Source organism: Oncorhynchus nerka, linkage group LG26 (assembly GCF_034236695.1).
Source record: "Oncorhynchus nerka isolate Pitt River linkage group LG26, Oner_Uvic_2.0, whole genome shotgun sequence".
Lineage (NCBI taxonomy): Eukaryota > Metazoa > Chordata > Actinopteri > Salmoniformes > Salmonidae > Oncorhynchus > Oncorhynchus nerka.
This window is the reverse complement of record NC_088421.1, coordinates 21,460,318-21,474,696: the sequence shown is the minus strand read 5'-3', so window position 1 is coordinate 21,474,696 and position 14,379 is coordinate 21,460,318. Positions and strand designations below refer to the sequence as shown.

At 40.3% G+C, this 14,379-nt stretch overlaps 1 protein-coding gene across 1 annotated transcript; it reads left to right on the top strand.

The window, feature by feature from the left end:
- The first annotated feature begins 249 nt into the window (after positions 1–249).
- Positions 250–14,249, top strand: LOC115110711 (hepatic leukemia factor-like). Its single transcript, XM_029636571.2, has 4 exons — positions 250–648; positions 3,700–4,044; positions 10,301–10,518; positions 11,048–14,249. Exons 1-4 carry the CDS (start codon positions 534–536, stop codon positions 11,261–11,263), a joined length of 894 nt encoding a protein of 297 aa, XP_029492431.1. The 5' UTR covers positions 250–533; the 3' UTR covers positions 11,264–14,249.
- Positions 14,250–14,379: the final 130 nt, after the last annotated feature.

Below are 14,379 nucleotides of genomic sequence, written 5' to 3'. Positions count from 1 at the left end.
GACACAAACAACACAGAGTTACACATGGAATTAACAAACGTGCAGTCAATAACACAATATAAAACCGTGAGAGAGAGAACTGTATGGGGGGCTAAATCTATGGATCTTGCACTACATACCAAGGCTAATGGATGTGGGTAGTACAACGATCACATACGCTATGTCGGAGTAATCTGTCAATTAACATGATTGATTAAGTTCCCAAATCAGCAGTGGTCAGTCCTTCCTTCCCTCCATCTCATTCGCAGAGTCGGTATTCAAGTATTTGCCAGGTTTGACGTCATGTACATCGGTGTCCACAAATGGATTGTGAACCATCTTGAGCTTCACATCCAGTTAGTTCTCTGCCTTCTCGAACTAGCGTCGTTCGACGAAACCCCTAATTGTTATTTTCTGCGCGGATATCAATTTCTCGGTCTGAACTACAGGTTGGGTCAAGCATTGAGGTTTGGTGTTTGTTTAACATATTTTCAAACGTGGGTCTTCTTTTGGAATAACAGCAATTGTACGCTATACTATCGTCCTCCAGACCAATGGAGAAAATGTCCAGACCTGATCCTTTAAACTCATCTTTCCAACCTCCAACTAATGGCGTACTGAAATCCTTGTTGGAGAATCCAATGAAGCTGCCATTTCATCATGAAGAAGGTAAACAAAACGCAGACATCAAATAATTTGTTACGTGGTAGTTTACATTCATTTTTGAGACGATTGTTTTGTCGTTCTCGCTTTCAAGCATGATCTGTCAGTGTTGCAGCGCGTGAGCAAGCAAGATACAATGCAGAAAAACAACGTCTCCGATGGCTACAATATTTCAGTAGCCCGGTGTTTCTCACCTTTAGTTACTAAGAATTGGCGTTGATTCAAGTGTACATTAAAGGGACAATCACTGTTGCTACATCCACTTTTGGACTTATACATTCATTGATTCTTGAAGAGTAGAACTTATAAATGCCTCATGAGCTTAGTTCAACTGTCATACCCCATCAGAACCCCAAATATAAGAATGTTTTACTCCAATGTTTGTAAACAATGAAAATGTAAACAAACACAATATAGCCTCAACATGGTTAAAACTATCATTTTGATATCATGGATGGTCAATCCTTGTATCCATAACTCTAACTCTTCATGTCTGTGCATTTGAGTGGTTACATTTCTCAGCCCCATCCCTCAGCTTTTTACCGAACCAGTGTCGGGGATTCGCTTTATTGTTTATACTGCTGATTTCCGCATTAAGTGTAATGTATTAGTACTACTACATCTAGCCAGATCGGGAAGGAGTACAGTATGATCCATGATGGTTGCAATTTTGTCGTTAAATGTCAAAATACATTCCTGGTATGACAGCTCCAGCCTGATAAGGATACAGTGTAACAACTATCCCTTTAATTAATGTGACTTACGACAGAAAACGTCCCGCTGCAAGTTTTTGTCATACAGTACTTATTATTATTTGGAATGCTATTTTTCGTACACCGTTTAAGCTAGAAACGTCATTCAAACTTTTAAAAAAGTGCAGAGTGGTCAGGACCAGTGTGCTTGTATACAACTTTTGGATGTCCTTTACACTTTATAAAGCTATTTGCCCTTCGTTTTGTCCTCCATCCATTCTAAAGGGATTTCAACATTCTAAAGATCCCATTGTGACATCATTACATCCAACATTCTATGCACTGTGAACAATGTGACAACAATCAGCTACATTGACACTTTGCCAACAAGTTAGACAAAAAGTTAGGGCGTATGGAATCTTCCTCTACTTCTCTGCTATTGAAATCTGAAATCGTAACAAAAATATATTCTTGCGATAAAACGGTACAGCTGTTTTAGTAACTGAATTTTTATTTTATTTTTTAGACAAAACACTTAGAGGGTATGAGATCTTGGTCTACTTCTCTGCTATTCAAAGGCGTATTTCACGATATACCGAAACTTCAGTACTTTTTGTATACTAGAACCTGAAAAACGGTTGGGTACTAGAATTTTTTTGTTATATTTGGTACTTCTGTCATGTCTCATGTCGTCAACGGATTGAGAGAGGATTAAGTCTGTCAATCAGCGTAGCTGATGTCCCTTTATAGCGCGAGAGCACCGTGCCTGCTCCACTTACTCATTGCTAGCCCAAACCTGCCTGGAGGAACCACTGGGAGTTTGAGCTGCATCACTACTTATGCTGCACATAAGTTAACACACTTAAATAGTGAAAAACAGCATGTAGAAATGTTGAAACTGTTAATAAATGTTTTCAAAGGTGTGTGTGAATGACGTCATGAGTCTTAAAGAGAATGCGCATACTTCCCAAATGGAAGGGGAACCGATTGGTTTTAATCTGTAGCCCAATTGAATCCGCCAAAACAAGGTCAAGAACTCAATGCATGGACACACTCCTATTGAATATGCATTCCCTTGTATTGTAAATAGGCCTAGGCTACATCACGATTTACCCAGTTTATCAATAGACTAGAGATTTACCATTCAAACAAATGATGACCATAATGTTATGTAGTTTGGTTAAAAAAAGGTGACATTTATTTAATAATTTATGAATTAATGCATACATTAAAACATTTTTCAAATGTAATGATAATGGACTCAAAAGATCCATCTGGATCAATTACCATTCTGTGACTTTGGCTAATACCCTTTCTTTTTTCCAATTGGTTTCATTTTGGTGTCGAGTATAGTGATACTAAACCTGGTATCGAAGTCAAAACTCTGGTGTCATGGCAATTCTGTTCTGATTTCAGATATGAATGTGTTATCTTCTTCTGATCAAAAGTGACAGCTGTTTTAGTAACGGTTATCCACTGCATTCGTTGAGCTAACTTCCCACTGTTGAATTAACTGTCATATAACTTTCAGAAATGTAACATTTTATAGCACTGGTTGAGCACATTTCTACCATGAGACAGTAAGTAAACATTTAGACTTTTGACACATCAGCTACTTTGACCACTTTCCCAACAATTTAGGCAAAAACTTAGAGGATATGGCATCTTAGTCTACTTCTCTGCTATTTAAATCAGAACAGAAATATCTTCTACCAATCAAACAACCACTGTTTTATTAACCACATCAACTACATTCTATCTAAACTTTGTAAAAAAAAAATAACTGACATTTTGACAACTTTCCCAACAACTTAGACAAAAATCTCAACACTACTACAAAAATACTTTTAAAGGGCAAAAGCAAGTCCAACAGTAGTACATTGTGGGAAGTTTGTAATCTACTGTAAATAGTTAGTATTCCGAAGACTAGCCAGGCTAGAAACCATTTAGTACTTATTTGTCAACAACTTGATAGGGACTATATAGTTAGTATTATAGTATATATAGTATATATAGTTATATATAATATTTGAAAAAACTCTTTAAAACTTCTGGAAATAGGTTGAAGAGAAATTAAAATATATTTCCTGAGACTGGAGGTTGTCCCCTAGAGGGTACTTTTGCTTTTGGAGTTGATGGGGTGTTTACTGTAGTTTGGTTATTCATATATTTGCATCAAGTATATAAACATTCACATATGCCTCAAGTATACGCTTAATCAACAACAGGGGCTTTAGATATTGTGTTTGTGTGTGTGTGTGTGTATATATAAATTAAAACTTTGGCCTTTTATTGGCTTAGCTGTTTTGACATTGTTTGTCTGTTTTGGTCTAACCGTGATATGACTCTCTCCAAATATTTGCAGGTTTTGGAAAAGATGAGAAAAAGTTGGATGAGGAAGTCGGTGCCAATACTCCACAGTCGGCCTTCCTAGGGCCAACCCTGTGGGACAAGACCTTGCCATATGATGGGGACAACTTTCAGCTGGAGTACATGGACCTGGAAGAGTTTCTGTCAGAGAATGGCATCCCCGCAAACTCAGCTCAGAATAACCTAAATCAGCCACAGCAGTCCCGGCAGCCCACTATCCAGCAGGTTTCCCCTGCACCCCCCATACCCTCTGTGGTCGACCTCAGCAGCCACGCCACTACCTCCGTTCATACAGCCATGGTCTCCCAAAACTGTCTCCAGAGCCCCCCAGCCAGAGCAGGTAAAATACCATATCACACACAGCACAGGAACACTCTCTAACATCTGCAAGGTCAACCAAACGCACACACACAACCCTCCTATAGCTCTCAAATTAGGGCAAATCTCTATGGTCAAAGCCTTAGTTGTTACGCTTTGTAATAATTTGCCCCTGGTGCTGTTTATCCACCTGGTGTACTCAGCATGCAAACCATGACCAGGTTGTCTTCTCAACACTGAACTTTCTCCTTTACTGTATACCCCATTCCACTCTGACCAAAAGCACAGATAGAGGTTTCTCCGTATTTAGGCTAATTCAGGGGCTTTGAGAATGCATGACATTTCTTCTACAATTCTGGCCCTGGACTTTGGAGCTTGAGTGGCATTGTGCCACGTACTAGAAAGTTAAACTGGAGGGACAGTAGTTGTACAACTTGGGTGGGTTGTAGTTTTGATCCCTCAACTGTGTAGTTTTTGTCAACAAACATTTACAGTTTTACTACATTCCCGATGACATTCCAATATTGATTTAGATCAGGCTCATTTTGTTGCTTGGCATGCAATGCTTTGTTTGGTTAAGGTGAATCTTGACTTATCTGTTGCTGCCTACTGAAGAGACAACCAGAGAAAAGTTAAACGTTCCTCCTTAATGAAACACACATTCCTGGTACCCTGTTATTTAGAGGTGTGAGGATAAACATACCTTATTTACATGCATCACCAAGGCAAACATCTTCCATAAGGCTAGTTGTCATGGTTTCAGCCTCTTGAAAGTGGGGGAGTGAATAAAGAGGGTCAGTGTAATTGGTGTGTTTGTTGGAGCAGGCAGATGTAATCTGGTTTGTGCTAGCCAATTCTTTGTTGCTAAATAATGGACATCCTATCTGAATCTTCTAGTCGAGAGGAAAACAGTGATTCTATTGCCTGTAATTGTTTTATTTTGAAACTAGTTCATTAATGATGAGGATGGTAGTTGTCTTTATGACCCTGTTTTAGTTAATAAAAATGTATAAATAAGGTGTTATCACATCAGTTACGTTATATGTTTAAAGGGAATATTTCTGTGTGCCCATTGGTTTGTGTTATATAGTAACTTTGGTACGTATTTTGGTTGGTGTGTGTAAACTTCTCTTTACCATAGTTGGTAGAGCACAGTGTCAAATACAATCCTTATAATCACATCCACACTGTATGGAAACCTGCCTTTTTATAATGTTCCAGTGTATAACAGAAGCTCATGTTTACAATGTCTCTGCTCGGTGGGACCTATATTTCTTTTGTCCCATACTTCTTGGGGTTCTACGGATATGAGTTGACACCATTATCAGTAAACATCCTCAGATTGAATAGAAGTTGAACTCTTACACAAAACACATTCTGCTGCATTTTATTCCAATAGACCTATGTATGTCCAAAGGTTTTTCATCTTAGTCATTAATGATCTACCATGTCCAGACGTGAACAGTGAAGGGGATCTAGTGAAACTGGCCTGTGTAGTGGACTTGAATTCATATGAGTTACCACTTAAATGGTAGTGCTGGGAATTGCCAGGGCTCTTCATGATATGATATTATCGTCATACTTAGGTGCCAATACGATATTTATTGCGATTCTATATGTTTTGATTTGATGTTCATGACATATTGCTCACTATGTCTGCTGCAGGGGGACACAAGAGACCCATGATAAAAAATAGTTTTGATCTGTCATGGAAATAAAAGTGCTGAAAACATGTTGGCTCACCATTTTTAATAGAAGATTGAGGCCAACGCTATAGATGGAGAAATACCAATGTTTTGGTACAGCCGACTAGCGCCAGCTAACGTCAACTACCTAGCAGAAAATATACAAAAGGTTTGCTGTTGAGAATTGATACTTGGAGTCATAAAATTGATATAATATTGTCATAAATAGTATTAATATTACGATACTCTACTGTATCAATTCCCCCCCACTATTACTCTGATCCACCCAGCATGCTTTTACTGTGATTTGAAATCACATTTGAAGGAATTGCAATTCCCTAAATTCCCATCCATTCCAAAAATAGCCTCACAATTGCCATGGGAAAAAAACAAAAACTTTCACAACTTTCTTCTGATGTATGACATTCTGTTTGACACATTTTAAGATGATTTAGCTTGTCCCTTAAAAGTAGTCGGAGACAGAAGTGTAATAGTTTGTTTCTAATGATGACATTATTACTCATGCCAAACACAGTATGTCCTTTCTCAGTGTGCCTACAGTGACCACAATGTTCCTCTCAGTATTTATTTCCCCACTGCTTTCACAAAGTAAAGAAATTAAGAAAAAAGCTGGGAACACACCTTGACGTGGTACTGTAAATAGTTTTTGGCCTCACCACAGGAAGTAATAGTACATCCGGACACAAGTCTGTCACTCGTGTCAAAGAATTACATCTGTACAGTTACAGTACAAAGAATCCCAGCATGTGAGGGTGTACGTGCATGTATATTTGTCTCAGTGCAAGTGAGCGTGTTTGTGTTTATTTTTTTATTTTTTTGGTCTGGTACAGTTTCACAGGGCCTGTCTTCTCGCCGTTATGCACGTTCCCTCTCACATGTGCGGCTAGGTCTTCCTGACAGACACATGCATCCGCCATGTGTAGCCCCACTGCTAACGGGAGCTTGTCATGGCATGAGTGTCTCCTTCTTCCTTTAATTCTCCCTCGCCTCCTTCCTTTAATTGTCCCTCACCAGACAGATCCCAGTCGGAGCCATAGCAGAGGCACAGGCTGAACCCTGATGAGATCACATGGTCAAGGCTATACTGCTATCACATACACCTCCAGCCTAGCCTGCCCCACCAACCTCCCAATTCCATATTGCATGCAAGCACAATGCAGCCTGAGATAGCTTTGTTATCACAGCAGATATCCAGTGGAGTTAGCGATGGGCGGGTCCCACTGCTGGTTCAATAAGGGGCCTACGGTCTATTGTTGGCAGGGGCCAAAAGGGAAGTGGAATGTAGACAAGGTCAAAGGTCAGGTCTAAACTTGTGTGCCATGGAAGTGACTGTCTGATAAGGTGTGTGGTACCTATGGAAATCCTCTCCCTATAGTAAACAGATAAAGGGGAGGTGTGGTTAGTCCTGTTGACTCCATGTTGTTTAGCATCACATTCATATACAGTCAACACTTAACACAATAATAGGAATCCCCGACTAGCTCACACTTCATTTTGAAGATTGGTTGGAAAAGGCACAGACTCGATGTTGTCATTCCTTAGGGGTCAAGCTTAACATGTTAATGAAAATCAAACCATTTTAAAGAGGGTTTGAGTATCTCTCCTGACTGTCCAGCAGTCAGAGGAAGAACATGCAGGTGAGAGTCAGGTCAGAGCCATCTTAGCCCTCCGTCCCATCTGCACTGGTTCTACTACCCACCCACACAATGCAAATCTGAGCATTTACCTACAGGAGAAGGAACAAGACGCAGAGCTCTTACCTTCTATCTATTTTTGGTGGACGTTGAACACATGTTGTCAGACGGGTGTGTGTTGTCTCTTCCTATTGGAGGTTCGTAGAGGGGAGGTCACAGCCAAATTATATAGGGCACTATCAGCCAGGCTTTTCACCAGGCCACTCTTAGCCAGTAAAGCATGTCACTGTATTTTTACTTCAGTAATCTGGTCAGAATGAATGGTTAAAGTGATAAGATGTCTGGGCCACAGTGCTTGTTATTTATATAGGTGATATACTTTTGACAGATTGTTTTGGACAGCGTCTGTTTTAGCCCTTGTAAGTAGCTTGGCACTAAGCTGACAGTGTTAGTCAGTGGCCTGTCATTGTTGGGGACTAACATGCAGCCAACGTGTTCTTGACAATTCACTAAAATGAGGCATTGAATTGGACCCCTGCTGAAGTACCACTTTGGATGGCCAGCCATTTTAGCTTAATGTGTCAGTGACTACTGATGCAATGATTCACTGGTGAAGCTAGAGTGTAGTTGTCATGCTTGCGTGTCTACATTTTAGCAGATGCTCATATCCAGAGTGACTTATGTATGAGTGCATACATATTCATCCATATTGTTTTCTCTAAATTCCTACATATTTGTTTTCTCTTCTGAAAGGGCTGGAGTAGCTGTCTTACTTCCTTCTACATAACGCACAAGCAGGTCAGACCTGTATGTTGGCCTTGGCTTAAATCTCAACCAGGACTGTCTGGAGCTAGAAATGCTGCTGTGACCAAAGGTCAGAAGGCTTAAGGCCGTAGCCAGCTTAAAGCACAGAGAAGCTGGGTCATGACGTAGGAAGTGACCTAAAATGTCGGCCTTTGAATTCTGTTTGAGTGAAGTGTTTTCACCGTCAGCAGGAAGAATTTGTATTTCTTTCATTCCTCATTAAGTTTTCAAACCAACTACAAAAGACTACAGTCCTTTGATTGTGAGTCGTTGTAATTGTCAAGCTGTTTAAGTGGATGAATCTCAGGTAAATACACTGACATTGGGCTCTATTAGTTTACTGTCATAAGATGCTCACCGCCAGCCACCAATCAAATTACAGCTGATTTGATGAAGCCATCCAATTAAGTTCTTCAGTTCTGCTTGCTAATCCACTGAATGATGAATGGTAGAATGTGAAACCGTGTCAACTGCTGACCTGCTGCTCTGTGCAATAGAAATCTATTAGGTGTTACGTAACATCCACAGAGAGATTGCAGAGGCACATGTTGAGGCTGGCTGACGAGGAGGTTGCCTTAAGTCAATTTACAGACAAAATGTTGTTGTCTGCCTGAGCTCAGCTGACTAGAGGCACTGATAACAGGGCCCCAGAAAGGCTTAAATAACATATCTCCTATGTTTGTGAGAGTGTCTGTCTGTCTGTGTATCGGTAAATGTGTGTGTGTGTGTGTTCTCTGTGCTCCACCTGTTGGTTAAAAGGTGCAACCACAGTTATATTGCTTCCCTGTGGGCAAGGCCAGTTGTAGAATTATTTAGATTAAATCATCATTCACTTGATGAGCATGTATAGAATAAGACGGACATAAGAATATAGTCCGTCTTCACATGCAAGGCTGGTATTGATTCTAGAGCAGGGGTGTCAAACTAATCTTTCCCCGGGGGCCGCATATGGTCGTCAACGAGGTCCGGAGGGCCACACAAAAAATGTGTTATATTTCCTTGCTGTAAAAATTTGCAACAAATAGTCTTGTAGTCCTCTGTTTTCTGAATTTATGATGCTCCCTGACTGTCTAGCTTTCATTTCGGTGATTATTAGCGAGCTGGACACAGTCAAGAAACTATATGATTGTAGGACCATTATCTTTTCTACATATTTTCAATTTGGTTTTAGACATTTTAAGGTGTGTGTGTGTGTATATATACATACATAGAGTACCAGTCAAAAGTTTGGACACTCCTACCAGGGTGTGTCTTTATTTTTACTATTTTCTACATTGTAGAATAATAGTGAAGACATCAACTATTAAATAACACATATGGAACCATGTAGTAACCAAAAACGTGTTAAACAAATCAAAATATTTTATATTTGAGATTCTTCGAAGTAGCCACCCTTTGCCTTGATGAAATCTTTGCACACTCTTGGCATTCTCTTAACCAGCTTCACCTGGAATACTTTTCCAACAATCTTGAAGGAGTTCCCACATATGCTGAGCACTTGTTGGCTGCTTTTCCTTCACTCTGCGGTCCAACTCATCCCAAACATCTCAATTTGGGTTGAGTTCAGGTGATTGTGGAGGCCAGGTCATGATGCAGCATTCTCTTTCTTGGTCAAATAGGAAGTGTGTTGGGTCATTGTCCTTTTGAAAAACAAATATGAGAGATTTTTTTTTTATATACTCAAGTCACCTGTAGGCCACATTGGACCGGGATGTATGTTTGACACCCCTTTTCTAGAGGATCAGCTTTGTAAAACACAACCAAGATACAGAACAGAATGGCAGAATACTATGATGTAAACAGGCACACGTGTGTTAGTATCCCCCTAAGTGCCCTCCTTGGGAATTTTTGAGAACTTAAAAGTACCCCTACTACACCTGGTACGGGGTAGGAGGTGAGGGGGGTACTAATGACTTTTGTCATAGCTGTTTATATTACATTTAATGGCAGATTCTAGAACCTTCATTTTAAGGAAACCAGTTGAGGTCTAATAAGGCCTAATTTCTAACCATTACTTTCTCAAGGACCATTGCACCTCAAAGCCTGCTCTTTGAGAGTACAGTCTCTTCTTAACAGTGCCCAGATGTAATTCAGCAGACCCTCTAACCTGTTTTGCTTTGCCTTTCTCCTGTAGTGCTGCCCTCAGCTGCCAGGAACACCCCCAGCCCCATCGATCCAGAGTCTATTCAAGTTCCAGTGGGCTACGAGCCCGACCCTGCAGACCTGGCTCTGTCCAGCGTACCCGGACAGGAGATGTTTGACCCCCGAAAACGCAAGTTCGCCCCAGAGGAGCTCAAACCACAGCCCATGATCAAAAAGGCACGCAAAATCTTCATCCCTGAAGATCTCAAGGTAACCTACCTGGAGCCTACTTATGTGGAAGGTTGAAAGGGTTCGCCACTTGTTTGGCCAAAAACATGTTTTCTTATGTTATGTAAGCAGCAAGTGGACTTATTCCACCTAAATAACCAGAAGTATTTTAAACCACAATATAAGGTTGGCGCAAACCCAAACCGGCAGCTTTTTCAGTATTGATAGGGAGGAGGCGAACTTGGCCAGGATTTAGATTGACCACGGCTAAACCTGTCATTCACCCTTAACCCGGGTCATACGATGTTGTTGGAAGAGGTGTATCACATGTACTATTTTGTTTGTTGAGGTAAGATGGCTTCCTGCAGGGTGCAAAGGAGGTTGAACGTGTCAGGCAGTTTTAAACAACGTTATGGAAATGTGATAAGTGAAAATGAGATGCGTGCTGACATAAATAATAGGTTTGGAATACGGTTTATTACTCAGGTGAATCACTTATAATTTTACAATACCACAGGTAGTGTGAAAAAAATATATGAATCACAACAGTGTGTTTCACCTCACTTTCCAGGATGACAAGTACTGGGCCAGACGCAGAAAGAACAATGTAGCAGCCAAAAGATCACGGGATGCCAGGCGACTGAAGGAGAACCAAATTGCCATCCGGGCTGGCTTCCTAGAGAAGGAGAACGGTGCACTTCGCTCAGAGGTGGCCGACTTGAGGAAGGAACTGGGTCGCACCAAGAACATAGTGGCCAAATACGAGGCTCAGCATGGGCCCCTGTGAACCTCCCCAAACCAACATCCACGCCACACCCTTCCCTCTCACACAAGAGTTTAAAGGACAATGTGCCTCCCTTTTGGTGGCACTACCCCCCCCCCCCCCACACACACACACACACACCAGCCCCTCACCCCTGTACATGATAATCCTATATGATTCTATCATTTGGAATTTGAATTCTGTCACTGGCATCCGTTAGTTTCTTCCTTCTGTTTTCTCACTCACCCTTCATGTACATGGGGTATGAGTATGTATGTACAGTATGCACACACACTTTCCTCTTTCAAGTACTAGAAGGCACTTTGAGTGTTAATGAGCCAACAACCTACTCTCCGGATCCCTACCCTGTCCCCTCTTTCCACTGTTCATTTTGTAAATGATGCCATGCTGTTTGTTTTCCCCCTTTCTCACCTGTTTTATACGTGTGATCAGGACTGAGAGCTGTTGTAATGTATCTCCCTCCCCATCCTTATGTTCTTGTAGTGCTGTTTTCAGAGGGATTCTCCTCCTACCTAAGACCCTGTTCCTGTCTGTTATGTCCTGTACCTTCCTGTAGCATCCCTTCTCTCGGTTTGTACCGTCATTTCGTATTGCAATTTTTTTTATGTTATTGTACTTCTGTTAATATTATACATTTTCGTGTCCATTGTTGTTACAGCTCTGCAATAGAACATCAGTTCATCACATCAGGTCTATAAGCTACTCTTGTGATTTTAATATTTTCTTGTTAGCACTTAACCTCTCTCTCAAACCTCAGTATAACTGTACAGTTGGAAAGAAAAACCAGCGATTCTTTTCTATCACACATTGAGCAATAATCTTTTCCAAATCTATATTAATTCATGCTACCAAGTTTTTCCTCCCACACCGATTTCCCCAATCAGAGCACCTCTTGGTCTCCAGTAGAACCCACAACCCTCTTGCCTCGCGTTGCACGGCACGGTCATTTTCTGTTGGGAGTTGCGCTAGCTAGCATGGTGATGGTGGACAGATTTCCCACCCTGTGCTCAGTGGTCTCTCTGCTGCAGCCTGTTCCACAACCACAACTCCGCTAACCCTCTCTGCACCAATCTTCTAACACATGTCACAATCTGCCCTGGTGCAATGTTCCTCAGTCTAATCTGCCTGATATTTGTGTATCTTTTCTGTTAAGGACAGATTAATTTAAAAAAATATTCAATTGTTAATTGTTATTATTATGGCTTCTATTTGTGTCGTTGATATTGTTGTTCTTATTATTATCATCTCATCGTTTTTATTTGAATATTTCAGCATGATTTCTCAGAACACAAACCTCAAGCTAATCGCAAAGTGGTTGAATTATTTCCTTTTATATTTAGCATGATTAACAAGAGTGGTTCTTTTAATAATCAATAGAGATATCTGTATTTTTGTAGATATGTGTTTGCCTTCTTCTGTAAGATGGCTGTATGAATGTAAAAGATGTCGGGGGGGAAAAAAGTAGGATGGTGTTGTCCAGTACTGTGGTTATCCCAAACAATTAGTTTACTACAAACCAGAGATGATACATTGGTTATAAGAGATGTTTATATAAAGCTATTCTATATGGGGGTTTTTGTACAGTATTTTTTCCTATACATTACTGGCTATGTATTTTAAAGGCACAGAATGCAGAATATTATTATTATTATTAAAGAATACAAATACATTACTCAAAGAAAGCAAAACACTACTATATTGGTTACCTTAACCATAACAATGTGGTAGTTTTACAGAGATTCCTCCAAATCCAGCAGCAGTAACGGATACTGTTGGGCATTATTGGAAAGACACTCCTGTATCCTGGTTATATACTATAGATTTAGCCATCAGTAACCTTTAGTTCCTTGTGTCATGGAATCGTAGTGCTTTAAGATTGAGTGTCACCAACGTTAACATGAAATAAAGTTGTGAGTATGGAGGACGGAATGTATGGAATGCTCTTTAATCGATTTCTGAAGAGACCCACTATTGGGTCTCTATTGCTATTGATTGTCATCGATGTCACCACTAGGTGTCTCAAGAAGATTCATGTTATGGGTCCCTTCACTCAGCCAAAATATGACACCGGAGTCCTTTGATGGTAAAACTGAGAAGGTTTACCTTTAGTCATATTCTGATATGAACTAATATTTGGAGCCATCTCTATGCTCACTAGTTAGAATGATGTTACAATGAAGGGGAGGGCAATTTCAGGTTACTGTAGCTGCTGTTTGTCTGCTTGTTAGACCTTCGCAATTCTAGTAAGCCCCACTGCCTGAGTGATATTACTCTCAATAACACTGCATAGCATACTGAGTTCTCTATTTCTGCTATAATACTGCATTAAATTCACAATTTACCAAATACAGTGTAGTGTTCCTTACCTGTTGCAGATCATGGTCCAGCCAAGGTGAGAGTAGAGCTATGTTTTGACTGTAAAGAAATGGCTGAAGATGGTTTTCCTTATTCACATTTCTATAGCCCATCTGTACAGATATGGGTTTTGTTAGCTGTGTGTGTCCATGTACTTTAACATGCTATTCTGTACCATGGACGTACCATATGAAAGAATAGGATAAAGCCATTACCAGTCCACACATTGCCCACATACCTTCCCGTAGAGTGACTTCACTACCTCACCCATGAATGGAAAAAAGTAACCATAATTCTGAGTCTATTCCAGTGCCTTGAATACACTGACTGTTCCTCAGTCTCTCAGCGATGTAATGTCATTATCACCACTTGAATAGGTTCAGATCTAATGCAGCAAATATTCTATATATTTAACAATTGTCTTTTTACTTATTTAAAACGCTACAATTAACTAATTACCATTGTATTAATGGCAACACCAATGGACTGTTTCACAGAGGGTACATAGATACACAATGAAAGGAGTATTCTGTCTTGTCTGTCATGGAATGAATGCATAACATATGATATTCAGTCCTTGGCCTCCCGATCTGTAATTCATAGTGTCTAATAAAGTATTTTCTGTTTCTTTTGATGAGTGTCACACTTGTTATTTCTGCTAGTGTCAAACTGTTTACTGTATACACTAAGTCTATATAGTACTTAAACAATAAGGTCCGAGGAGGTGTTGTGTCGTGCCTAAGAACAGCCCTTAGACATGGTAT

Bases quoted from the DNA above. Each gene is read 5' to 3' on its own strand.
- LOC115110711 (XM_029636571.2), top strand. From the start codon at position 534: ATGGAGAAAATGTCCAGACCTGATCCTTTAAACTCATCTTTCCAACCT. The intron at 649-3,699 runs GTAAACAAAACG...AAATATTTGCAG, and splicing joins GCCATTTCATCATGAAGAAG to GTTTTGGAAAAGATGAGAAA. The intron at 4,045-10,300 runs GTAAAATACCAT...TTTCTCCTGTAG, and splicing joins GAGCCCCCCAGCCAGAGCAG to TGCTGCCCTCAGCTGCCAGG.